Raw genomic sequence first — 25431 nt, 5'->3', positions numbered from 1 at the left:
GCACACCTCGGCTGTAGTTACAGTGGGAGATTCTCTGAGATGTGCGGGTGGTTCTGTGAAATGAGATCAGCTAGTGCTGAGAGGTAGCACTTCAGTCATCTTCTCTAAAAGTTGGCTAATTTACTCTGCTATTGTTTTACTGCACAGCTGTCTGTTTATTTCACTTCACTTTCCTTTGTTTATGTGTTTCCAAAGCTATTATCTCTCTCTCTCTCTCTCAATTCAATTCAATTCAATTCAATTCAAGAATGCTTTATTGGCATGACAAGCTCACTTATATTGCCAAAGCAATTATACAATAAATCTTAACACATACATGTCAGTGGATTTCTCATAAGAATAAAAAATAAATAGGTAAAAAGTTAAATAAAATGCAGTGTATGATGCAGTGTGTGTGTGTGTGTGTGTGTGTGTGTGTGTGTGTGTGTGTGTGTGTGTGTGTGTGTTGTGTGTTTGTGTTTGTGTCTATTATTTTGTGTTGATATAGGTCCTTTCATTGTCCCCTCAGATTGTGGCATGTTGATACATACTGGACAGCAAGATATGCTTTATCTCCTTCTCCCAATAGTATCTTTTAATTTTTGATATGTCATTAAGTTCATTAAAATTAGGAATATAATGAGTTTCTAAATTTGTTGAAGAAAAGGTTCTTGTTTGATGAAGGATGTACATTGTAGGAGGAAGTGCATCTCTGTCTTGACCTCACCTGTCATGCAGTAACCACATATTCTGTTTTCTTTTGGTTTGCCATGATTTTTCTGAGTCTTCCTTTTCGATTTCCAATTTGTGGTCCGAGGCCCGTACAGGGGTCAGTCTCTGTTTCTATCTCTGACAGTATTAAGATATTCTGCTAATTTATATTCTCGGTTTAGGGCCAGATAGCATTGTAATCTACTTTGATTTTTAGTTTCTTCTTTCAATATTCCAAATAGGGATTCTTTACATTGTTTCATAATTTGGTTTTGGAAAACAGTGTTGATTAGACTGATCCAAGTGGGTGTGTGTAGCAGAAGGCAGTTAGTCTCTGCAACAACTGGTGGGGACTTTTTCTAGGTTCAGCTCTTGGGTTTGGAGGCTTTAGAATGAAGAGGGGTATCTTGTGGGCTGGATTTAAGGTGATTTAGAAAATTGAGTGCTCTTTTTGTTGATGGTAATGATTGGTGGGTATCTACCTAATTCTACTCTACATGCATTTGTTGGTGTTTTTCTCTGTACTTGTAGAATGTATCTGAAGAACTCAGCATGTAGAGATTCTATTGTGTGTTTGTCCCAGTGAGTATAGCTATGATGACTGAGTGGACCCCATACTGCACTACCATACAGCGCTCTCTCTCTCTTTTACTCTTATAGTCAGGCAGATAGATAGACAGCTATGAGTGTGGGCCATGTTGTTGTTTGTTGTGTGGTAACAGACTCCCTTCTGCGGGGTGCGCGGCGCTGCACATAGCACAGTTTAGTAAACAGCGCTGGCCTTGGTGATCTCCTGCGCCTGTGCCCTGGCCCCTCCTCAGGTTCCTGGGGCCCTGGGGGCCCGCAGAGCCATCTGCTCCCCTTCACCGAGCTGGGCTTTGCAGCAGGGCAGCTGACTCTGTGATGGAGAGAGTGGAGGAGAGGAGAGGAGTGGAGGAGAGGAGCGGAGGAGAGGAGCGGAGGAGGAGGAGAGGAGAGCCAGGAGGGGAGGAGAGAGTGGAGGAGAGGAGGAGGAGGAGGAGGAGGAGGAGTAGGAGGAGAGGTGGAGGAGAGGAGAGGAGGAGGAGGAGGAGGCCAGGAGGGAGGAGAGGAGGAGGGAGAGGAGGAGGAGGAGAGAGGAGGAGAGGAGGAGAGAGGAGGAGGAGGAGGAGAGGACAGCCAGGAGGGGAGGAGAGAGTGGAGGAGAGGAGGAGGAGAGGAGAGCCAGGAGGGGAGGAGAGAGTGGAGGAGAGGAGGAGGAGAGAGCCAGGAGGGAGGAGAGGAGGAGGAGGAGAGGAGAGGAGGAGAAGATAAGATGAGAGAGGAGGAGAGGAGAGGAAAAGATAAGATGAGGAGAGAAGAGCCAGGAGGAGGAGAGAGCCAGGAGGGGAGGAGAGTGGAGGAGAGGAGGAGGAGAGGAGAGCCAGGAGGGGAGGAGAGAGTGGAGGAGAGGAGGAGGAGGAGGAGAGGAGAGCCAGGAGGGGAGGAGAGAGTGGAGGAGAGGAGAGGAGGAGAAGATAAGATGAGAGAGGAGGAGAGGAGAGGAAAAGATAAGAGGAGGAGAGAAGAGCCAGAAGGGGAGGAGAGAGAACAGGAGAGAGGAGGGGAGAGGAGGAGAGGTGAGGAGAGAGGAGAGGCGAGGTGAGGAGAGGAGAGGAGAGGAGACACATTAGGAGTAGTGTTGGGGTGATGGGGAAGGTAAGACCTCAGTAAGGAAGGTTGATGGAGGGAAAGGAGAGCAGACGATGTGTGCTCGCGTCGTTTAGCCTCACCCTGGGCAGCCCTCACAGAGCAACCTTCATGCAAGAAGTAGCCCTCATCACTGAAATCCCAAGAGCTCCTGTAGCGTCTATGGGAAGCCTTCTTAACACTGCAGCTCATGGAGTCAGCCGTAATCTGGGATGCAGAACCACTCTCTCTCTTTCTCCCTTATTCTCTCTCTTTCTCACTTCCCTTTATCACTCTCCCTCCATATCACTTTCTTTCATTTATACACACACACACACACACACACACACACACACACACACACACACACACAGAGCCTTTCTCCCTCTCACACTCCCTCTGTATCACACTCTCTCTCATTCACTCACATACACACACCCAGAAAGAAAACATACGCAGAGCTACACAAGATTACTTTCTGATAAGCACTGTTATTCTAGCAGTGGTGATTTGGAGTCCGTCTTCAATGAAAAGGGAATTATAGCTGTTGGTTTTATTGCAATTTAGCCCACTGCACAGTACATTTATTTTAATTCTGCCAGTATAATCAAACCACACGCCGCTGTTTAGAGATAAATTAGAAGATCTCATACTGAGCTATATAATAATAATAATAATAATAATATGTTAAATATAATAATTAAAATATTTAATGCTAGACTAGCGTGATCCAGTCATTTACAGAGCTTCAAGGAATAGATACAGAATCTCCATCTCCAGGCATACTCCTGCATACAGTGCTTAAATAAAAAGCTGTCTATGTGTGCCTTACTCTTTAATTAGCTTATGTGTGCTTACAGTTTGGATTACACTTCTGTGCGGCCAATCAAAGCTTGCTCACTGTGGAGCACTTCAAACACATTTCCCCCCCTTTTTCTCTTAAATGTCAACTGCAGTTCAAAAGAGCTTCTGTCCTCCGCAGCCAAGATCAGCACCCCCACCACCCCCACCCCCCCTCTGGCTCTCTGAAAGGTCAGTGGTGTGGCATGCCAATTAGCCTCTTCTCACCTCAGCTGGGGCCCTCCACCACCACGCTGCAGTTCCACCTGTGACCACCAGGGGAGCCAGTGAGACGGAGTTCTGGAGAGGGGGCTCTGTGCTCTGCTGTAAGGGAAGCGGGGGGCAGGCAGACTGGAGCAGATTAGCCTCTTCATACAGTAAGAGCAGTGTTTGAGCTTAAGCCGGCGCATATGTTCACAGGGCGCTGAGCTGACCTCCACGCCGTGCTGCAAATCAGATAGGACAGCCCTGCTGAGCTGCAGAGCCTGTTAGCAATCTCATTAGCTGCATTTAGGAGGCTGCACAGCGCTGAATGGCTAGTTTGGGCTTTTGGGAGCTAGTGTGGGTGGGTGTGGGTGTGGTGGGTGGGTGTGTGTGTGGCGGGTGGGTGGGGGTGTGAATGAGCGTGGATGGGTGGCTGTTTGGACATCACAAAGAGATTCAGGCCCCATCGTAATGTCACAATGACTATACGTCAGTGACTAAGCTTCAGTAGCTTAATAACTTGAAAAACCTGGCTGGCTGTTGTCTTCCCTGCCTGTTAGAAGGCAGTGCAGTGACAGGTTGACTGCACTGCAAAAAGACACACACACACACACACAAAGGCGTGCGCACTCTTCCCCAGCAGCCCAAGGGAAGTAGCAGTCAACACTCACTCCCTCTCCCCACCCACATCATCTGCTTTTTCCTCTGTCACTCATGTGGGTAAACAAAGTAAGAAAAGAGACACTCTTCCTGCCTCCTGCATGAAGGACCGTATTTGGGAGGTGGCTCATCTCTCACTCACTCAAGCACACACACAGACACTTCACTAAGGTCACAGCGAGTCAGTGGTGTGTCAGGGTGCTGTCGTGTGTGTCGCGGGCCGTGACGCGGCTAGGGGATGACGGGCTGCCCTGCCTGCCGCCCTGCTTCCCTCGTTTCTCTCGCTCATCTCTGCTCCTCAGCACACGCACATACACACACGCACACGCACATACACACACACACACATATGCACACACACACACGCACATACACACACACACACACACATATGCACACACATGCACACACATACACATGCACGCACACACACGCACACACACACACGCACATACACACACACACACACACGCACATACACACACACACACACACATATGCACACACATGCACACACATACACATGCACGCACACACACAAATGCACACGCACGCACACACACACACGCGCGCACACACACACACGTACGCACACGCACGGCACCAGTGAGACACGATGCTGACATACCACCGCTTTCCACTTTGCAGTGATTTGATGATGGGGTGGGGGTGGAGCTGATGAAAACTGAAGAAAGCAAGATGGTGTGGGTATCTCTGGGAGTAGGAACCCCATACACACGTGCACACATATCTCCATACACACAGTACATACACACATACAGGACCATACATACATACATGCACGCACATAAACATACATATTCCTATCTTACACTCAATTTTTTTTCGCCATGCGCTTGTCTTTTATTAAACAATGCGCCAAGGGGTGTGGCAATTAACGACCTAATGTGTGGTCTAGAGCATAAAAATCGCTATCTTACACCATCTAAAAAGCATAACGGCACTGAAAAAACTGGTATATAGCGAAAGGCGCATATGATGCTGAGGACGCACTGTCACGAGATGTAAGCAGCCACTCATCTGCAGGATAAATGTCCTTAAGTTTTTTTTATTCAGTCATTCAAACATTATTGGGGTAGGTGTTGCTTTTTCCAGGCTATGTTTTCTATGGTAACCCATTGTCAGTCAATAGTGAAAGTAATTAACTGTGTATGACTGTTTTGTCGTTGACTATGACACCACGGTGAAGTTAGTTTCACTTTGCCTATGAGTTCTCATAATATACGAGTGCAGATGTGTGTAGCCTATACTTTGCTACGTTTTAGTTAAACATGGTTTAGTGGAATAACTGTTCCATACGGTTTCGCGTGCAAGCAGATTCCTTCAAATGCGCCGCTGACTATCAAAATACCAATGCGTTGTTTGAAGTTGCGCTGATTGCTGTTAAAGGGAATGACAGATGTCATTATCATTGGTTTAAAGGAGGTTACACCCAAAACACACCCTTGACTGATTAAGAAACATAAGAGCCGCCTTTTTGAGAAACCACCCCGAATGTGGACTGGACAAATCCCTAAATGTATTTAAGCTATTCGCCAGTGACCATGCGTTTTAGATCGCCAAGATAGGGCCAGCTTTTGCTTTAGCCAGCACTGAGCCAGGCTGAGCGTTTAGTGCGAGTGTAAAAGGTAGATCATAAGTGCTACTTCAAATTAATGGTTGCTGAGACACAACGCATTGGCCTTTGTATGCGTGTGTGTGTGTGAGTGTGTGTGTGTGTGTGTATGTCTGCTTTGCACAGAAGAGAACAAAGGAGCTGACAGGCTTGGAGGAGGTAGCAGGAGTCACAGCAGGTGCACAGTGCTGACAGGGAGGAGGAGGTGGAGGAGGGGTGTGGGTTAGTGTGCCAGTGACAGAGGGGAATGTTGAGCAATCCTAATCCTATTGAGGAGCCTGGCCCTACCGACAGCCCATTGGCCGCGATTAATCACTGATCCCAGAGCAGGCAGATCGACCTTTAGCCCAACTAACTTCGCACCCACACGAGTGTACACACACACACACACACACACACACACGCACACGCACACAGGCTAACTGTCCTTGTGCAACAGTTTGCAGGAGAACCCTGGGTTTTGGGGAAGGAGGGAGCAGTGTGGGGGGGATTGGGGCATTGAGGGGGGGGGGGGCTGTTGTGGCCATTCTGCCTCGAGGCTCAGCATGAAAGAAAAGTGGGCAGTTGTGACGTAATCCAGACAGGCCCCCTCTCCGCCCCTTCTCTCGCTCCCCACCTCCCTCTCTCTCTCTCTCTCTCTCTCCCTCCCTCCGCCCATCTCTTCAGTCTTTGGCTTGGCAGCAGCATGCGCGTGCTGCTGTCGTCCTGCCCTGTCCGCTGCTCCCTCTGTGTCCTGTAGGATGACCAGCCTGTGCTCACTGCTCTGCATCAAGTACAGGTAGGACTCAGAGCCATGGACACATGGCTACTGACCAGCCTCCCCTCTACTCTCCTCTAATCTGCTGCCCCTCCAACTTACTCAACTCCCTCCACTCGCAGTGCTGGAGCCGTGTGCTTGTGTGTGTGTGTGTGTGTGTGTGTGTGTGTGTGTGTGTGTGTGTGTGTGGTTTTGGTTGTGTGTGTGTGTATGTGCTTATGTATGTGTGTGTGTGTGTGTGTGTGTGTGTGAGAGTGAGAGAGGCAAAGGGAGAGGGAGAGAAAAACAAGTAGGCTTGTGTGTTAAAGTGTGTAGTTCTGTAGGTTGCACCTTTACTATTACTCTATAGGTTAAGCACCTTTACTATTACTCTATAGGTTAAGCACCTTTACTATTACTCTATAGGTTAAGCACCTTTAGTATTATTATTCTATAGGTTAATCACGTTTAGTATTACTCTATAGGTTAAGCATGTTTAGTTAAGTTTTCTGGTTCTGCACTTTCTTAATCCATGCACCCTCTAGCACACACACGCACACACACACACACACACACACACACACACACACACACACACACACACACACACACACCTTCACGACTGTTTTTCCTGCTTTACCTTGTCTGCTTAATAATGGCCTGCAGCAAGTAGACCCCAACGCTGTGCTGGTTTCACTCTCCCAAGGAAAGGAGCCAAACCTGTTTTTGTTTTCAACTTCTTGATGTTGGTGTTTTTTGAACGACCTCTCGTTCACCTGCTGAGCATGCTGGTGTGTGTGTGGTGGTTTTCCACAGCGGTCCGCCTAGCGGAAACGCACCCCTGTTCATGTTTGTCTTGCGAAACACTCCAGAGTTTGCCGTTATGTAGTCACCGGCTCGTCATATTTGAAGGAGCGACAGCACTCTCCAGCACTTGTGAAAGATGAGTGTGAGTGCTGGTTCAGGTTGTTTTCGTACGCCGCCATGCAAGTTTGGGTAAGATCAAAGACTAATATCAATGTTTCGGACTTTTGGACTCGGTAATGCTATTGAGTTTTGTGTGTGTGTGTGTATATGTGTGTGTGTTAGAGCTTTTTTTTTTTTCTAATCGGTACACATTCATCCAGAGTGTGCTAACAGATTCAGCGTGTTTGCATTAGGCCGGTTTCTTTCCATCAGGAGTTCAAAGTACACCTTGATCCTGTCCCATGTCTCACAGCGCCATCTGTGTTTACTTTACTGGGGATTGTCACCTATGGTGTTTGTCATGACAGAAACTGATGCATTATTCACACAGTCCTTATGCTCTCTCTCTCTCTCTCTCTCTCTCTCTCTCTCTCTCTCTCTCTCTCTCTGTCTCTCTCTCTCTGTATCTCAGGAGGTGTTTCCAGACGGCTCATTTCTATGTGGAAGACAGCAGTTCCCCACGGGTGGTTCCTAATGAGAGCATTCCTGTCATCCCCATCCCAGGTAAGGACACTCCGTGGTGACACTGTGCCCAGAGCCATTCCATGGGTGGCAGGGTCACTGTTGCCAGAGCCATTCCTTGGGTGGCAGGGTCTCTCCCCTGTGACGTCCAGAGAAAAGGACACTAGTGTCAGACAGAGGGAGATACAATAAAATGAGATGAGAAGTAGATTATGTTCAACTATTGATTATGTACTACCTAGGTTCTTAAGGGCATTCCATATATACTGTATCTTCTGTGTGTGTGTGTGTGTGTGTGTGTGTGTGTGTGTGTGTGTAAAATGTATACATGTATATAGACTTAATATTTAAAGATTTGATATATATACAGTGGGGAGAATAAGTATTTGAACCCATGCTAAAGAGGAATATAAGAGGAATATAAAATCATCTGTTAGAAATTGATATTGGGAATTAAAATAGCCCCACATCATCACATACCCTTCACCATACCTAGAGATTGGCATGGTGTGTTTTTCAGTTAGCCTATTAGCTGGTTTGATGCTCATTGAGTTCAATGCAAAAAAAAGGAAGAACATTTATTTATTTACAATACATTCTTCATTCACTAAGAAAATTGGTGTCCTTAAAGGTTGGATATTTACTCGTTTTTTTAATTAAGGCATTAAGATCAATTTCTAACAGATGATTTTATATTCCTCTTTTTAGTCAACTTTAGCATGGGTTCAAATACTTATTCTCCCCACTCTATACCATATGTATTAATTTATACTTTAAGGACAAAAGCATTACAGTAATTGCAGTTCCCAGTCATAGACCCAGTGTGAATAGGAAAGTAATAGTCTGTCATACGACTCACATGACACATCCACCTGCTCACATTTCCCCTGTTATTCCAAACTGGCCAGGGAAGTGTGAGGGAACCTGAGCCCCAGACTAGCCCCAGGCTAGCATTAGCATTTACCTTTAGCTCTCCGGCACAGTAGTCCTCCAAGGGACACTCCCATGTTAAATACTCTCAGTCTTGGAATATTGTCAGGGTGGCTTATCCGCCTCAAGGTGTGTGTGTGTGTGTGTGTGTGTGTGTGTGTCAAAAAAAACATGCAAAAATAATCATGGACAGCAGGTGCAAAGTTGTAGGATATTCCCTTTTTCACATTGACCTCCCCATGACCTGGATCAAGTGAAGTTCCCAAGCCAAGTGGAAGTGGAAATGAGCAGACAGCTAGGAGGTGGCGAGATGTTTATTTCTGTTATCAGTGACCTGTCAGTCTGCCGTGCGAGTGTGAGTGTTGCGGTGGGATTACTTCACTTGGCGGAGTGAGTGTGAGGTCAAGGCACCAGCTTTCTCAGGTCTTGAGTCTCGCTGGAGAGCCTGGGCTTTGCTGTTCAATGTGTTCTATTGGTGTTGGGGTGCTGCCCCCCCCGACACATTCACCAGGGCATTTCACACAGGCCCTCAGAACAAACCCAAATTTTGAGCTTTATTGAGGCTCTAACAATAACCATGGCGCAGGGCCTGGGTCTAATTGTGTGCCTGTTTGTATGTGTGTGTGTGTGTGTCTGTGTGTGTGTGTGTGTGTGTGTGTCTGTGTGTGTGTGTCTATGTCTGTGTGTGTGTCTGTGTGTGTGTGTGTGTGTATGTGTCTGTGTCTGTGTCTTTATGTGTGTCTGTGTGTGTGTGTGAGTTCTGTTGGCCTTGCTGCCTTTTGTGCCAGCTTGGCACCAGACAGTGTTGGTATTCAGAGGGACATAATGGTGGGCACCTCAATGCCACCCTCCCCTGCCCCTCTCCCCTGCCACGTAATGGAGTCTGTCGCCTCCACTTCTAATAGCCCATCAGCTCCTTGATGAATGTCATTATGCTTTATAATAAGACCTCTAAATTGTACCCCTTTAGAAAAAAACACCTTCATGGGATATATGCAAGGGATGTTTTAGTCATGGATACCCTTCACAAAATAAAAAAAATATAGCATTAGCTTGCTGTGGCTGGATGGTCTCGACTGCATATGATTCACTCACTGATTTACAAAATTATAGACCCTTTCATCAATAAAAACAAAAACAATGCTTGAACGTTCTATTTGGGCCCCAATCTACTTCCTCTACATTAAGATAACAAATGGAATGTTAAAAAGGAAGTCTTGTGGGGCCAACTATGATGCTGAAAATGGAACTCTCTTGAAAGGGTCCATAAGGCTTAGGAGATGAATGAGTTTAGATTATGGCCTAACTGAGGCGTTGTGGGTAATGTAGTTTACATCCATCTGGCCCCTCCGGCTCGTATGGAGCAATGGAAGTGCTTACAGGTTGATTCTATTAGCCCCTAGACAAAGCCCCAAACGCTGTGAACTGAATCCAATTTATGGGCCCTGGCTCATCCAGAATAATGGATCCACAATGGGCTCTCATAGAGAGAGGGGGAGAGAGAGAGAGAGAGAGAGAGAGAGAAGGAGGTTAAAGACTTTACTGCCGTTTGGATTGTTTGGGTGTTATTTTCTCGTAGGTCAACGGTTTCACCCAAGGTTCATGCTGTGTTGAGTTCATGCTGCGTTAGGAACTTGACAGGTAATTTGCTCAGTGATGGTTGAAGTTTTCTTCTCCAGACAAAATGAAAAGTTTTGAGTATTTGAATTGATGGTTGAACTTGATGGTTGTGTGTGTGAGTCTGTGTGTGCAGCATTTTCTTGTTTATTGTTTGTTTGTTTAGGGGCGGGGGGTGCTTGGATTTTTCTGTGTATTCCTTTGCCAGTGTATTGATGTGCTGTGGGTCTGAGTGTTGAGTGATAAATCGAAGGCTCAGATTACCCCTCTGCCCCCCCCACACACACACACACAATCCACCACCTCCCCACCCTCAGACCAGGACATGAGCACCCAGGCATCCACACCTCATAGAGCCTGATATTCAACCATGAATGTTTACACCCCTCCTCTCCCTCTCCCCCTCCCTCCCTCCCTCTCTCCCTGTCTCCCTGTCTCTCTCCCTGTCTCTGCGGAGGAGGAGAAAAGACAATAGAGGAGGAGAGGATGTCAGTTCCTGGGTGACTGCGCTGTGCAGTTCTCCTCCACTCCTGAAGACTGACAGCCCCCCACTGTGTCTAAGCAGTGCCTGGGCCAGCCGATTTAGAGGGATGAGTGGGAACAGTGTCTGTAAGACACATCGACTGAACCAGACAGGATTCTCTTTGGGGCGGGGGTGCTGGGAGTGCAGAGAGCTTCGGAGGACCCTGAGCTAGGGACCACAGGCCCCACTAACGACCCACCCAGGCCAGGCTCAACACCTCCCACCCGAATTCAGCATCTCCTCTCCAGTCGCCCCAAATTCCTCCTGAGTCTCTCACTACTCTTAATGTGCTGCTCGTTCCTATTAAGCATCTTCGTGCTCGCTTTTGGAATATTTGGTTGGCTGCAGAGCTTTGCCGTAGCAGCCAGCAGCAAATGATGTTGCATGCGGAGATTAAGTGCCTAATAAGCAGCAGATCAAGGAAACAGATTAACAATTCTAAACATCTTATTTAGTGTATATTAGCATCCGTAATTGCAGTTTAGTGCTATTCTGTCTGTCTGTTTGTTTATATATTTATTTATTTATTTATTTATTTATTCTGAGGCGGGTCTGCAGCTACACGGCGGATGTGTAATGAGAGGAGTAGAGGGGGGTAAAGTGGGAGATCAGAGGGTGTTTGTAAACGCGTCTGGTACCCTGGTATTTGCAGTCGGCACTGTCAGGAGTCATATTCAGCCGGCGCTGCTAGATGTGGCGCCCGCACCGCGGTTAGCGCCTGGACGTTCTGCTGAACACACTGTTCACGGGCAGAGGGGAGTACCACCAAGCACATCACGACATGGGGGGGGGCACGACCAAAAGAGAGAGAGAGTGTGTGTGTGTGTGTGTGTTGGGAGGGGCTCTCCACATCAAGATCACAGACCACACACACACCAGCAGCCTGAGAGAGATGGGCGGTGGGTTCGGAGCTTGTGGCCCTCTCTCTTTTCTATCTCACATCTACAGCAAAGTGGATAACCACAGACAGACTGGACGTGAATCATTTATGGCCCTGTCGACGAGATGAAAGCGCTGAACTTCTCTCACCTAAGAGAAACACAAGCTGGCGGAACATGAATAATCCATGTTTTTTCATTTGTCTCATTGAAATATTTAAGATAGCTCTCTGGGGGGTGGATGGGGTACCACTCAAACAAAGTCATTTCTATAAGGGAGGCTATTGGTAACACAAGTAATATGTTTGATAGTACACCCAAAAACAGCCCCCCAAAATTAAGGTCCTTTAGCACTATTACTCAATCTGAGCTTGGTAAAATTATAACTCAAACCGGCTCTTCAACATGTGTTTTAGATCCAATCCCTACTACATTCCTCAAAAAAGTATATGATGGCTTAGCTCCCTTTTTTCTCAAGGTAATAAATACCTCATTAGAAACAGGTATATTTCCAACTGCTTTTAAAACCGCTGTTGTGAAACCTTTACTTAAAAAGTCAAAACTTGACCATACCAATCTGAGCAACTACAGGCCTATATCAAATCTATCGTTTTTGAGCAAAGTACTTGAAAAAGTTGTTTGCAATCAGTTAAATACCTTCCTCAACGAAAACAGTATCCTTGAAAAATTCCAATCAGGTTTTAGATCAAATCACAGCACAGAAACGGCTCTAGTAAAGATAGTCAATGATCTCAGACTAGCTACCGACTCAAACAAAGTCTCAATCCTTATTCTTCTGGATTTGAGTGCGGCATTTGACACCATTGATCATAGCATCCTAATTCACCGCCTTGCAAAGTGGGTGGGTCTCTCTGATAATGCTCTAAACTGGTTTCAAACCTACATTACTGGCAGAGATTTTTATATCAGTCTAGGAGATCATGTATCTGAAAAACATGACTTGCCTTTTGGTGTGGCCCAGGGAGCTGCCTTGGTCCCCTGCTATTTTCTATATATGCTCCCATTGGGAAACGTCATAAGTCAGCATAATGTAAACTTCCACAGCTACGCAGATGATACCCAATTGTATCTTTCTGTGGAGTCAACTAACCCAGATGGCCTTTGCTCCCTCACTGCATGCCTAACCTCCATTAATCAGTGGATGAGCAAAAACTTTTGAAACTAAATGATGACAAAACAGAGGTACTTCTGGTTGGACCAAAACTAAAGCGAGATATTATTCTTAGTAATCTGGGGAACTTGGCACACCAGGTCAAACCAAAAGTAACAAGCCTCGGTGTCATCTTAGATGCAGAGTTAAGTTTTAAGCCCCATATCAGTAAAGTTACTCAGACAGCCTATTTCCACTTGAGAAACATTGCCAAAGTGCGGCCCTTTTTAACTCAACAAGATGCAGAAAAGCTAATTCACGCCTTTATCACTAGCAGGTTAGACTACTGCAATGCACTTTTCACTGGTCTTCCCAAAAACATCTAAAGAAATTGGCACTCATACAGAACTCTGCGGCTAGACTTTTTAACTAAGACTAAGAAGAGAGAACACATCACCCCTGTGTTGGCTGAACTGCACTGGCTCCCTATTTCCTATAGAATTGATTTTAAGGTTATGTTAATTACTTACAAAAGCTCTGAATGGCATACCACCTTCATATATCTCTGAGCTTTTAATATTTTATCAACCACAAAGGAAACTTAGATCATCCAATTCTAATCTTTTAATCGTACCCAAAGTGCTCCACAAAACAAAGTGGAGAAGCTGCGTTTATCCATTATGCCCCAAACTATGGAACACCCTGCCTCTGTACATCAAGCAGGCGAGTTCAGTAAATATTTTTAAAAGATCTGAAAACATACCTGTACAGGAAAGCTTTTAGTTAACTCATCTTATCCTGTAGACTACATTTTCAGATTATTCTACATCTGCTACTATTGAGGGCTTGCCAGCCAGAAGCAGATGGGCTCCCCTATTAAGTCAGGTTCTGCTCAAGGTTTCTTCCTGGAATATGGGAGTTTTTCCTTGCCACAGTTGCCATATGGCGTGCTTGTGGGGGGTAAGAGGGTTAAGGCTGCCAGTCTTATGGCGTCATTTTCTATATTTTGATATGTTGCTGAGTATAACATAAACAGCAAAGAAAAGTGATTGATAATGACTGACTGACTATTATTGTGTTACATGCTTCAAATGTAAAGCACTTTGAGCTGCATTCTGTGTATGAAAGGTGCTATACAAATAAAGCTTTATTATTATTATTATTATTATTACCACTCACCCCAAAACTAGACAACCTCTCCACACACACACACACACACACACACACTGGGTTTTTACCCCAGTGCTCCCATCTACTTACTCAGAATTTCACTCCCCAAGTTTCAAACACTTAAACCCATCACCCTCCCTGCTAGACTGCCACCTCTGACCTTTGCTGTTCAGTGTGTGTAAGTGTTTCTCTTTCTTTTCTGTTCAGATGACATGGAGGCCATTTCCGTCAAGCAGTTCCTGAAGCACATCTCTGAGCTGTACGCCAACAACCAGCATGGCTTCTCCGAGGACTTTGAGGTGAGCAGTCTGCACTTCTCTCTCATAGTTTTGTAGTCTCTCTCTTTCTGTGTTACCCAGGGATAATGAGGGGGTGTGTGTGGGTGGGGGCTTAGCCCCCAGGGATAATGAGGGGGTGTGTGTGTGTGTGTGGGGTTGGCGGTACCCAGGGATAATGAGGGGAGCTCCAGGGCCCCCTGCTTTGTCCCTCAGGCTGGTTGATGGACACAGGAAAGTGGGAGCTGCTCCAGGCCTCAATGGGGTGCTGTATGGTCACCCAGCCCTGTATTCAGCCTCCAAATCGAGGCAGGAGAAAAGAGGTTGTGTGTGGGGGGTGTTAAGAGGACTGGAGCAGAACCTCCTCCCCACTCTGTTTCTGCACTTGGGGCTCCTCGGAGCTCCTGACCAGTGGCTTTGTGCGTTTTCCCAGCTCATCTGGACCCTGTTCCCATGCCACGTGTTTTACACACACACACACACACACACACACACACACACACACACACACACACATGTTTTTCCTGGCTCCAGTGGCCATGCATGACTGTGGTTGTGTGTGGTCAGACACGGGGCCAGCTGTATCCGTGTGTGATTGGGCAGCTCTCCAGTGGCTCTGCCCGTGATATGCTCTCTGTGGCACAGCTAATAGGAGTCAGTGAGGTGTGTGTGTGTGTGTGTGTGCGCACATGAGCGCATATGAGAGAGAGAGAGAGAGAGAACACATTCATGCATATGTTTGAACTGGATTCAGAGAAAGGGAGGCCATCTGGCGAATGCATTCACTGGCTGCCACACAGCATAACTCAAGCGCTCTCCTTCTGCGTGCATTCACACACATACACACACACACACACACACACACACACACACACACACACACACACACACAGCCCAAACACATTCATTCTCATCTCACCTTCTCTCACACCAGTCATTCATATCCGGCCGCTCCCTTCGCTCTCAAAATACCCCCAGTGCCTCTCATGGGTGCCTCGTGACAAGACATCCAGGACAAGTCCCTCTCTCCCTCCCTCCCTCTCTCCCTCCATCTCTCCTTCCCTCCCTCCACTGCTACAGCTGTAAATCCATGCAGTAAATAACTTCCGCTGGCTTCCAAATGGAGAACTTTCAGAGATGCCCCCTCACCGCCTGAGATAGCAGCTTTGATTGATGTTTGAGGCGGGAAAAAACCCTGGCGTTCACACTTCCTGGCACCATGGGAATGGGGGGGGGTTGAAGAACCCAACCCTGAAAACAAACATTGGTGTTGGCTGTTGACAAAACAGAGAGGATGGCGAGGAAATGTAGTACATGCTCATACATCCATACAGTTTCACTGATTCAAAATGACAGATCCACACACACAGTGCACATAATACACGTGAAGGTCCACACACAAACACACACACGCACACACACACACTCTGAGTGGCTCAGTCGGAGGTGCTCAGCAGAGCAGTGTCAGTGTGGCAGTGGGCTGAGCCTGAAGCAGATGGCGTGGAGGGAACATCCGTCTCAGCTCCCTCAGACATGAGCACTTTAACATGATTACAAGAGGGCGCACACTAGGGCTGTCACTTTTGTGAAAAAATCTTGTTAAATTTTTGAGAAATAAGTGTTCATTGAATCGATTGTAAAATCGATTTTTCATGTCTAAAGACGTTTCCATTTTCAAATATAGGCCAATCCACAAAAAACTAACAGGCATTAGGACGAACGTAAAGAGGGAGCTTGTAGACGCAAGCCAGCAATATTTCTGATGATTTATTGGCGTGAAGTTTCGTGCACAATGACAAACAGGAGTGCAACATTCTCGAAAAACAATTAGCCGAGTATACTGCCATTACATCAGTGACAAACATGCAGGCTTAAACGTAGCTGTTTAGATTAGAAATGTCAAACAAATTTCGGGGCCACGAGAACCTCGATTGCACAGTTTGCATAGTCTACATCTTTTGTTCCTCTCCATAGTTTGATATACCAAAAATCTGAAGTACTTCCACATCTAACTCCCTCAAGTTATTAGGGCCTATCACTAGTCTCTCTCATGTCGCACAGGTTGATCGCGTTTGTCCTCCATTTTTAGGCAAAACACGAGCAGCACAGCAGCTGATTGAAACAGCTGTTTCCGGTGCTTAAAATTGGTGGGAATTTCTTTAGCTTTTAATGCTTACTGCATCTTCGGATTCTTTTATGTTCTTATATTCTTGTTTGTGAATTTTGTTACATCTATTTTTTTATTTGTTTAATTTGTTTAAAATGAATAGTGTACATATTTGGTTAAAATCAATTCCCTATTTTAGTTTTCGAAACTTGTGTTGTTTGGTCCAATCGATTGTGCAATCGATTTTCAAACGTAAAGTGACAGCCCTAGCGCACACACACATGGACACACACTCACGTACATACACACATGCAGATGGACACAGTGCATACCAACATACACACACACACATGGACACACACACTCACGTACACACACACATACAGATGGATACAGTGCATACAAACATACACACACATGGACACACACACTCACTTACACACACACATGCAGATGGATACAGTGCATACAAACATACACACACATGGACACACACACTCACGTACACACACACATGCAGATGGATACAGTGCATACAAACATACACACACATGGACACACACACTCACATACACACACACATGCAGATGGATACAGTGCATACAACATACACACATACACACACAGCTTCTTTTTTTTTTAAATGACAGATCCACCCAAGCTGTGGTCTAGTTTGTTGTTTTGTGCATATTGCAGGACAATATTGTGTCCATCTTGTCATTCTATGTCCTACAGTATGCTTGACCCCCATGTCCTGTCATTCTATGTCCTACAGTATGCTTGACCCCCATGTCCTGTCTGGTCATTCTATGTCCTACAGTATGCTTGACCCCCATGTCCTGTCTGGTCATTCTATGTCCTACAGTATGCTTGACCCCCATGTCCTGTCTGGTCATTCTATGTCCTACAGTATGCTTGACCCCCATGTCCTGTCTGGTCATTCTATGTCCTACAGTATGCTTGACCCCCATGTCCTGTCCTGTCTTGCTATGTCCTACAGTATGCTTGACCCCCATGTCCTGTCTTGCTATGTCCTACAGTATGCTTGACCCCCATGTCCTGTCTTGCTATGTCCTACAGTATGCTTGACCCCCATGTCCTGTCTGGTTCTCTGCTGCAGGAGGTACAGCGGTGCACGGCAGACATGAAAATCACGTCGGAACACTCAAATCACCCCGACAACAAGCACAAGAACAGATACATCAACATCGTAGCCTGTGAGTTTGACTTGCCTGACTGTCATGCAGCCAATAAGAATTAAACTGGTTCTCTTTTTTTCTGACCTGGCTTGTCCTGTTGATCCACAGATGACCACAGTCGTGTGAAGTTACGGCCCTTGGCAGGGAAGGACTCCAAACACAGTGACTACATCAACGCCAACTATGTTGATGTAAGTGTGGAATGTGTTACTATAATTGTTCTAATTAATGTGTTTAATGTTACTATTACGTTATTATGTAAATCACTATCGATAAGAGTGCTGGGAACCCATAACCATAACCAAGTCTGTTAATTATGAACACAGCATAGCGGTCATATAGAGATTGTCAAAGTCATCAACTTCCTGAGCGATTCTCGGGACACCGAAACAGGGGCACATGGAACTTTGTGGACATGTAGTCCCAGTAGACTTTTACGGGAAAATGTATGTTTACATGTAGTGACTGTGCACCCATCGGCCTGTAGATGGTGGTGTTGAGCGAAGGGTGGGTGATGAAGTTGATGCTGAAATGTACTTTCTGCTGATATAAACACACACATTCACGCACACACACACAGGCACGAAAGCGCACACATGCGCACACACATACACACACATAAATACACACACGCACACACACACACACACACACACACAAATACCATTACCCCCCCCAACACACACACACACACACACACACACACACTCAGAAGCGAACATACAGAGTAGAGGATGGAGTAGGAAATGGAGACAAATGGACATGCCTGATTCATTTTTGCCGTGAGGATGTGCAGGACTGAGCGGCGGTCATATTTTGTACATCTAATTTGAACCCCTTTATTAAACCGTTCAGCACATCGTGTCAGTATCCCTTCTATGGGACATTTCTTCTGTTCCTGTGTGGCCCTTTGGTGTGGGTGCACTTCCCAGGACTCTCCTTTGTGCCCTGCAGGGATACAACAAGCCCAAGGCCTACATCGCGGCCCAGGGGCCTCTGAAGTCGACGTTCGAGGACTTCTGGAGGATGGTGTGGGAACAGAACACCAGCATCATCGTCATGATCACCAACCTAGTGGAGAAAGGAAGAGTATGTATTCCCTCTGGTCAGATGTCCCTCTGGTCAGATGTCCCTCACTTGTCAGCTCTGTAGAAAGCAAAAATACGTGTACGAGATCTGATATATGTGCTGTCGCAAAATGTGCCATCATCAAGAGGACTGAGGTTGAACTCGGGGTCTTGTTGTGTCCTCACAGAGAAAATGTGACCAGTACTGGCCAACAGAGAACAGCGAGGAGTATGGGAACATCGTAGTGACTCTGAAGAGCACTAAGGTGTATGCCTGCTATACACTGAGACGGTTCACAGTGCGGAACACCAAAGTTAGAAAGGTTGGTCTCTCCCTTTCACTCTCTTTCTCCGTCTCTGCTTCTCGCTCACATTCGGTCTCTTTGGGGTCACTCTCTCTGCTTTCCTCGTGTAGCTGTTTGCTAAGTAGATTAGTCCAATTCGGAAAGTCAGCAGATCCTGCTGCAAGACTGCATAATGCCCCCAAATCACTTCTCAGAAGTTCAGAATGCCACATGCTGCCTGTCCCATGGTGTCTGCTGGCTTCATCTCTTCCCGTGACTCCACAGGGTCAGAAAGGCAACCCCAAGGGTCGGCAGAGCGAGCGGACGATCGTCCAGTACCACTACACCCAGTGGCCGGACATGGGTGTGCCCGAGTACACGCTGCCCGTCCTCACCTTCGTGCGCAAGTCCTCGGCCGCCCAGACGCCCGACATGGGCCCCATGCTGGTGCACTGCAGGTAGGAAACTGACCCCCAGGCCACTAGAGGGCACTGTGTTTTCCTGTTCCTGGGCCATGATCCCACAATACTACATTCTGTGTGTCCCATCAGTGTGTGTGTGTGTGTGTGTGTGTGTGTGTGTGTTGTGTGTGTGTGTGTGTGCGTGTGCGTGTGCGCGCGTGCGTGTGTGTGCGTGTGTGTGTGCGTGAGCGTGTGTGTGCGCGTGCCTAGAGGTCTAGGTGGTGGCAAATTCAACACGTGTTTAAAAGGCAGCATCCCCGGTGCCTCCCTGCTTTAAGGTTATTCTGCTAGACAGTAGCCGGCGGTCTGATTAGGCGGCCATGGCTTGTCCAAGGTCCCTAATCTAGGAGACAGAGCCACAGTGCGGCGTGCGTGTGTGTGTGTGTGTGTGTGTGAGCCACGGTGCGGCCGGGGAAATGGACTGTAATTGTCCGTGCCGGACTCCAGCATAATGAGAGCCCTGCCTTCTAGTGTCATCTGTCCGGCACTGTTAGATAATGACCCTTCACAGCAAGCAGGGGCTGTTTCCACACAGTCAATTACGGGGAGCGATCTTCCCTCGTTACCGCGCCGGTGACCTGGAGTGACCTCCCAGCACTGCTACAGCAGCCCCCCACCCTCCCTGCCCCCACCAGCCTCTCTCTCCGAAGGGAGTGGGAGCGGGAGCTTGACCTGTCCACCTGCCCTCTCTGAACCTCCAGTGTTAATCATTAAGCTGCTGCTCTGGGCTGCGCTCGGTAACTCATTCTGCATGCACAGGGGAGGGAACCTGGAAACACAGAGCTAAATACAGACATTTTGGCAGAGCTGGATGTGTGTGTGTATGTGTGTGTGTGTGTGTCTGTGTGTGTCTGTGTGTGTCTGTGTGTGTGTCTGTGTGTCTGTGTGTGTCTGTGTATATGTCTGTGTATATGTCTGTGTATATGTCTGTGTGTCTGTGTGTGTCTGTGTGTGTGTGTGTGTGTGTGTGTGTGTGTGTGTGTGTCTGTCTGTGTGTGTGTGTGTGTGTGTGTGTGTGTGTGTGTGTGTGTGTGTGTGTGTGTGTCTTGATTAGAAAAGTCTGGCTGGTGACGCTACTGTGTCTGTGGCTTCCAAGCGTTTCAAAAGACTTGTGTAAACCAGTTTAAACGCAACTATCTAGATTGTTCCACATGGACAGATGTTGAGCTGAACTCATTTATTTGTTCTGGGGTGTCCCTTGTCTGACCGAGACTGCTGTCTGCCTTTCAGTGCTGGTGTTGGCCGCACAGGCACGTACATAGTCATCGACAGCATGCTGCAGCAGATCAAGGACAAAGGCACGGTCAACGTCCTGGGCTTCCTCAAACACATCCGCACCCAGCGCAACTATCTGGTCCAGACAGAGGTAAGATCTCTTGCCCAGGCCTCCGTTTACCGGTAAATGGGACGGACCGACGGTGCCTAATTTTGCCTTGTCAGTCTCACACTTAATTTATCTTTCTCTCCCTCTGTCTCTCTCCCTCTCTCTCTCTCTCCCTCTATCTATGTCTCTCTCTCTCTATGTCTCTCTCTCTCTCTCTCTCTCTCTCTATGTCTCTCTCTCTCTACCCAACTCTTCCTGTCTGTGTTCAGGAGCAGTACATTTTCATTCACGATGCCTTGAGGGAGGCCATCCTGGACAAGGAGACCGAGGTGCTGGGCTCACAGCTCCACAGCTACGTCAACAGCATCCTCACGCCCGGGCCAGGGGGCAAGACGCGCCTGGAGAAGCAGTTCAAGGTCAGCCGAGCCTCTGCACCAGACACACACACACACACACACACACACACACACACACCGGCACTTCTCCTGATGTCCTGTTTTTTTCATTCCCCTCCTCCTCCTCCTCTCTGAGTTGTTTCCTCTGGGAGTGTGTCGTCATCTCCTTTCAGAGTTCAAAGGGGAATGGAAATGAGGGAGCCGTAGGAAGCAGCAGAGGAGGAGGCCAGCGACGGAGCCGGTCGGTCGGTCGGTCGGTCGGTCGGTCGGCGGCCGGACTCCCCTTTGAGAACGCCTCTCATCATTAGGGCAGCCCTGCCCTTTCAGCTCAGCGTGGGGCCCTAGTCCATTGCTCAGTGCGGGGCCATGCTTTCTGCTTTCCCATCCTAATTGGCTTTTATGATGGTGCTTTTCTCCTCAGTCACGAGGCCGTGTAATGTGGCTCTCCGCTTGTGTCATATGGTGTGTGGTGTGTGCTGCAATAAAACAGTTAGACGCATTGCAGTGTTAATGTAGATGGCCTCGCGTTCTAACTTCATCATTGTACCCGCTGAATATTTCTTTGGCATTGTAATGTCTCATAGTTTAGTTCTAATGTTTTGTTTTGTTTTGATTTTATTTGATTACACATCTTCAAGTGGAAATATATTAGCTTTGTGGTATGCCCTGAACAGATGTATGATTATGTTTCTTTAGTTTTGATGATTTTTATATCCTACAAGTTGACAGAATTACTGCCTTTGATATTGTGTGGTTTTGCCAAAGTCTGTCTGTGTGTACAAAACAGAATGTGTTTTTGGCATAATTTCACTGCAGCACAACAGCTGTGCGTTGGGTGGGTTGAGGTTTGTTTGCGCGTTGCACAAATCAAAAGCCACGTCGCGCATCTTTGAAACACATGAAGTGATTCCAGGGGTCTTTGATGAGGTCTGCTGGTATTTCTCCATTCTGTTTAATGCAACCCCTCTCACTCGGGTGTCTCTCGGCAGTTGGTGACCCAGTGCAACGCGCGCTTCGTGGAATGCTTCAGCGCACAGAAGGAGTGTAACAAGGAGAAGAACCGCAACTCCTCCGTGGTCCCCTGTGAGTAACTTTCTCTGAGCCCCCCCACACACACACACACACACACACACCCCGCAACTCCTCCGTGGTCCCCTGTGAGTACCTTCCTCTGAGCCCCCCCCCACACACACACACACACACACCCCGCAACTCTTCCGTGGTCCCCTGTGAGTACCTCCCTCCTCCCCCCCGCAACTCCTCCGTGGTCCCCTGTGAGTACCTTCCTCTGAGCCCCACTCCCCCACCCCCCCACCCCCCTCTCTCTGTTCTGCTCATCTCACACCAGAATGGAGAATTAGCTTCACTCTGAAATCGCACTGAAACTGAGCAAAAGAACCCTGTTTGTTTGACTGTTGGTGTTCTTGGTTTCTGCTGTGGGGAATATGCATGCCTGTCCTCAGTGCTAGCTGTCAGATGAAATGATGTTCATGAGGTTCTGAGTTGACGGATCATGTGTGTTCCTCTTGCTCCACCCAGCGGAGAGAGCGCGAGTGGGTCTGGCTCCGTTGCCTGGGATGAAAGGGACCGATTACATCAACGCCTCTTACATAATGGTGAGTGCCACCCACCGACCCCTCTTCTGATCAGGCCTGTTATTATTATTATTATTATTATTATTATTTACCTCCATCCAGCACCTGTCTCAGCGGAAGCTAAAAGCACTTCTCACCAAGAAATCACTATACTCTGTGACTCCGGAAAAGCTTGAAAGTATACATAACATTGAGAGAAGGATTAAAAAATTGTACAGCTTGTTAAAGAGCCTATTAGACAACATGTGTTCTTTTTTAAAAAGGTTTACCACCAGACTTGATTTACATTATTCTAGCAAAAAAGAACTAGCAATCATGAATTTTCCCCTTAGGGATCAATAAAGTCTATATCTATCTCTCTATCTATTTTTGAGTGTATATCTATCTATCAATCTATCTATCTATCTATCTATCTATCTATCTGTTCATGAGTTCAAAACAGAGGTTGTGTGTGTATTGCTTTTACTTTCTTTCGTTGAATGTTTTACTAATGATTGAACTTTGTGCTTTGTGTCCTGCATTGCTACCACAGGGATACTACAGGAGCAACGAGTTCATCATTACACAGCATCCCTTGCCTCACACAACTAAAGACTTCTGGAGGATGATCTGGGATCACAACGCACAAATCATCGTCATGCTGCCCGACAACCAAGGACTGGTGAGGACCGTTGTCCAGCCACTTGCATTGGGCTGCTAAACAATGAAGTGGATTGTACTGAGGAATGTGTACTTAGGATGCAGTTAATAGAAACAATTCACAGTTTCATCCTTTCGCTTTGTACCCGTTTCCATCCACATATCACAACAATTGCAGCTGAAATATGCTTTACACATACGCGATAATGATAACGGCAAAAAAAAAGTATTGCTCTGGCTAATATGAATGACCACGCTCATACATAAACTATGACTATAACGACGCTAATATGAATGACCACGCTCACACATAAACTATGACTATAACGACGCTAATATGAATGACCACGCTCACACATAAACTATGACTATAACAACGCTAATATGAATGACCACGCTCACACATAAACTATGACGATAACGACGCTAATATGAATGACCACGCTCTCACACAAACTATGACGATAATGACGCTAATATCATTGGAGTTAGTTATCTTTATAGTTATCTTACCTGGTGCGAACCCCCCTTTCTTAAACTTTTTTAACCAACTATACATTATTTGCATTGCCCAACTCTCCTGACTGTGTTGTGTTGTGTTGTGTTGTGTGTGTGTGTGTGTGTGTCAGGCGGAGGATGAGTTTGTGTACTGGCCCAGCAGAGAGGAAGCCATGAACTGTGAGGCCTTCACGGTCACACTCATCAGCAAAGACAGACTTTGCCTTTCCAACGAGGAGCAGATCATCATCCACGACTTCATCCTGGAAGCCACACAGGTGTGTGTGTGTGTGTGACTATATGAGTGTGGTTGTATGCTATGGATGTACTGTATGTATTACTGCTTGAGCATACAGTATCTGTGAGTAGAGTCAGAAGTCCTCATGAATCAGTTTAGCATATACTGGCTCTTTCACTATACTCACTGTGTGTCTTTTTTTTATCTTCCTTTCAGGACGACTATGTTCTGGAGGTGCGTCACTTTCAGTGTCCCAAGTGGCCCAACCCAGATGCCCCAATCAGCAGCACCTTCGAGCTCATCAACGTCATCAAGGAGGAGGCCATGACTAGGGATGGACCCACCATTGTTCATGATGAGTATGTGTAATGCACTATCTTCTCTGACCAGAAAAACTTGTAAATGTTCCCATCGGCATGTAGGCACAGTCAGGCATCCTAAACCACTGCTTTCTGGCCAACTGATCTTGCCTTGGACTTGGGCTAGATTTGTACCAGACTAGGGATAAACCTTTTGGAGCTTCTGTCTGGTGGAGCATTGTTTGCTCAATGCCTGGATCGTGAATTAAATTCCCAAGTAGTATTAAAGGGAAACTTGGTAGGATTTCCCCCTCTGCTGGAGAAATTGTGCATTATGCTATTTCAAACTGTGGGAAAAGGTAACAATAAAGCACATGGATTTGTTTACAAGCTAGCAAACGGTTAGCATTAGTTTGGCAGAACTATGTGGATGTTACAAGGTAAGAAACACAATTTAAAACGAGTTTCTTGTTTCTCACTTCTCTTTCCGGGACGGTAGTCTCAATGTTGCAAGGTTGGTTTTCCGCCTGGGGACGCTAGGCGCAACGGGGAAAGTCACCATTTTCGCCGGAACAGGTCATTTAACCATCCTAATGATTTCTAAACGGGTTTATGACGTTAAAATAGTTGCCAAGTTCCCCTTTAAATGGAAATGGAAAACATACGTGGGCTCTGACATTCTGCTGCCATCCTATCCTTTGCTTTGTATTAAATGAGTAGGCCATTGGCAGCAGAAGGCAAGATTACTTAGACGCAGTCGGATTTAATGGCTGCCTGGGATTGCAGACGGCTACACTGAAAAGCATCTCACACTCCAAGTGATTTGAGATCGCTTGCTTTGCCTTATTGAAAAGAAAAAAAAGAAAAAGCAAAGCAAAGCAGCCGTCCAGTCTCTTGTGCTGGCCGCCATGGCCTTGTTATGCGGTGGCCCGGCATTAATGGCTGTTTTAAATGCCTTGCCAGTTTTTTGAGCCAGAAGG

At 46.8% G+C, this 25431-nt stretch overlaps 1 protein-coding gene across 1 annotated transcript in view; it reads left to right on the top strand.

Moving 5' to 3' along the window:
- ptprga (protein tyrosine phosphatase receptor type Ga) overlaps positions 1-25431 on the top strand; it is a 217869-nt gene that overhangs the window by 187867 nt on the left and 4571 nt on the right. The window contains 14 exon segments of the mRNA XM_048254476.1: positions 7792-7883; positions 14278-14369; positions 17573-17669; positions 17760-17842; positions 18606-18740; positions 18907-19041; positions 19288-19460; positions 20694-20829; positions 21057-21203; positions 22172-22265; positions 22722-22798; positions 23310-23438; positions 24046-24192; positions 24369-24511. Of these exon segments, the coding sequence (XP_048110433.1) occupies positions 7792-7883; positions 14278-14369; positions 17573-17669; positions 17760-17842; positions 18606-18740; positions 18907-19041; positions 19288-19460; positions 20694-20829; positions 21057-21203; positions 22172-22265; positions 22722-22798; positions 23310-23438; positions 24046-24192; positions 24369-24511 (1680 nt within the window).

The sequence above is a fragment of the Alosa alosa genome, chromosome 10 (genome assembly GCF_017589495.1).
Source record: "Alosa alosa isolate M-15738 ecotype Scorff River chromosome 10, AALO_Geno_1.1, whole genome shotgun sequence".
Classification (NCBI taxonomy): Eukaryota; Metazoa; Chordata; class Actinopteri; order Clupeiformes; family Clupeidae; genus Alosa; species Alosa alosa.
This window is presented reverse-complemented; position numbering and strand designations above follow the sequence as displayed.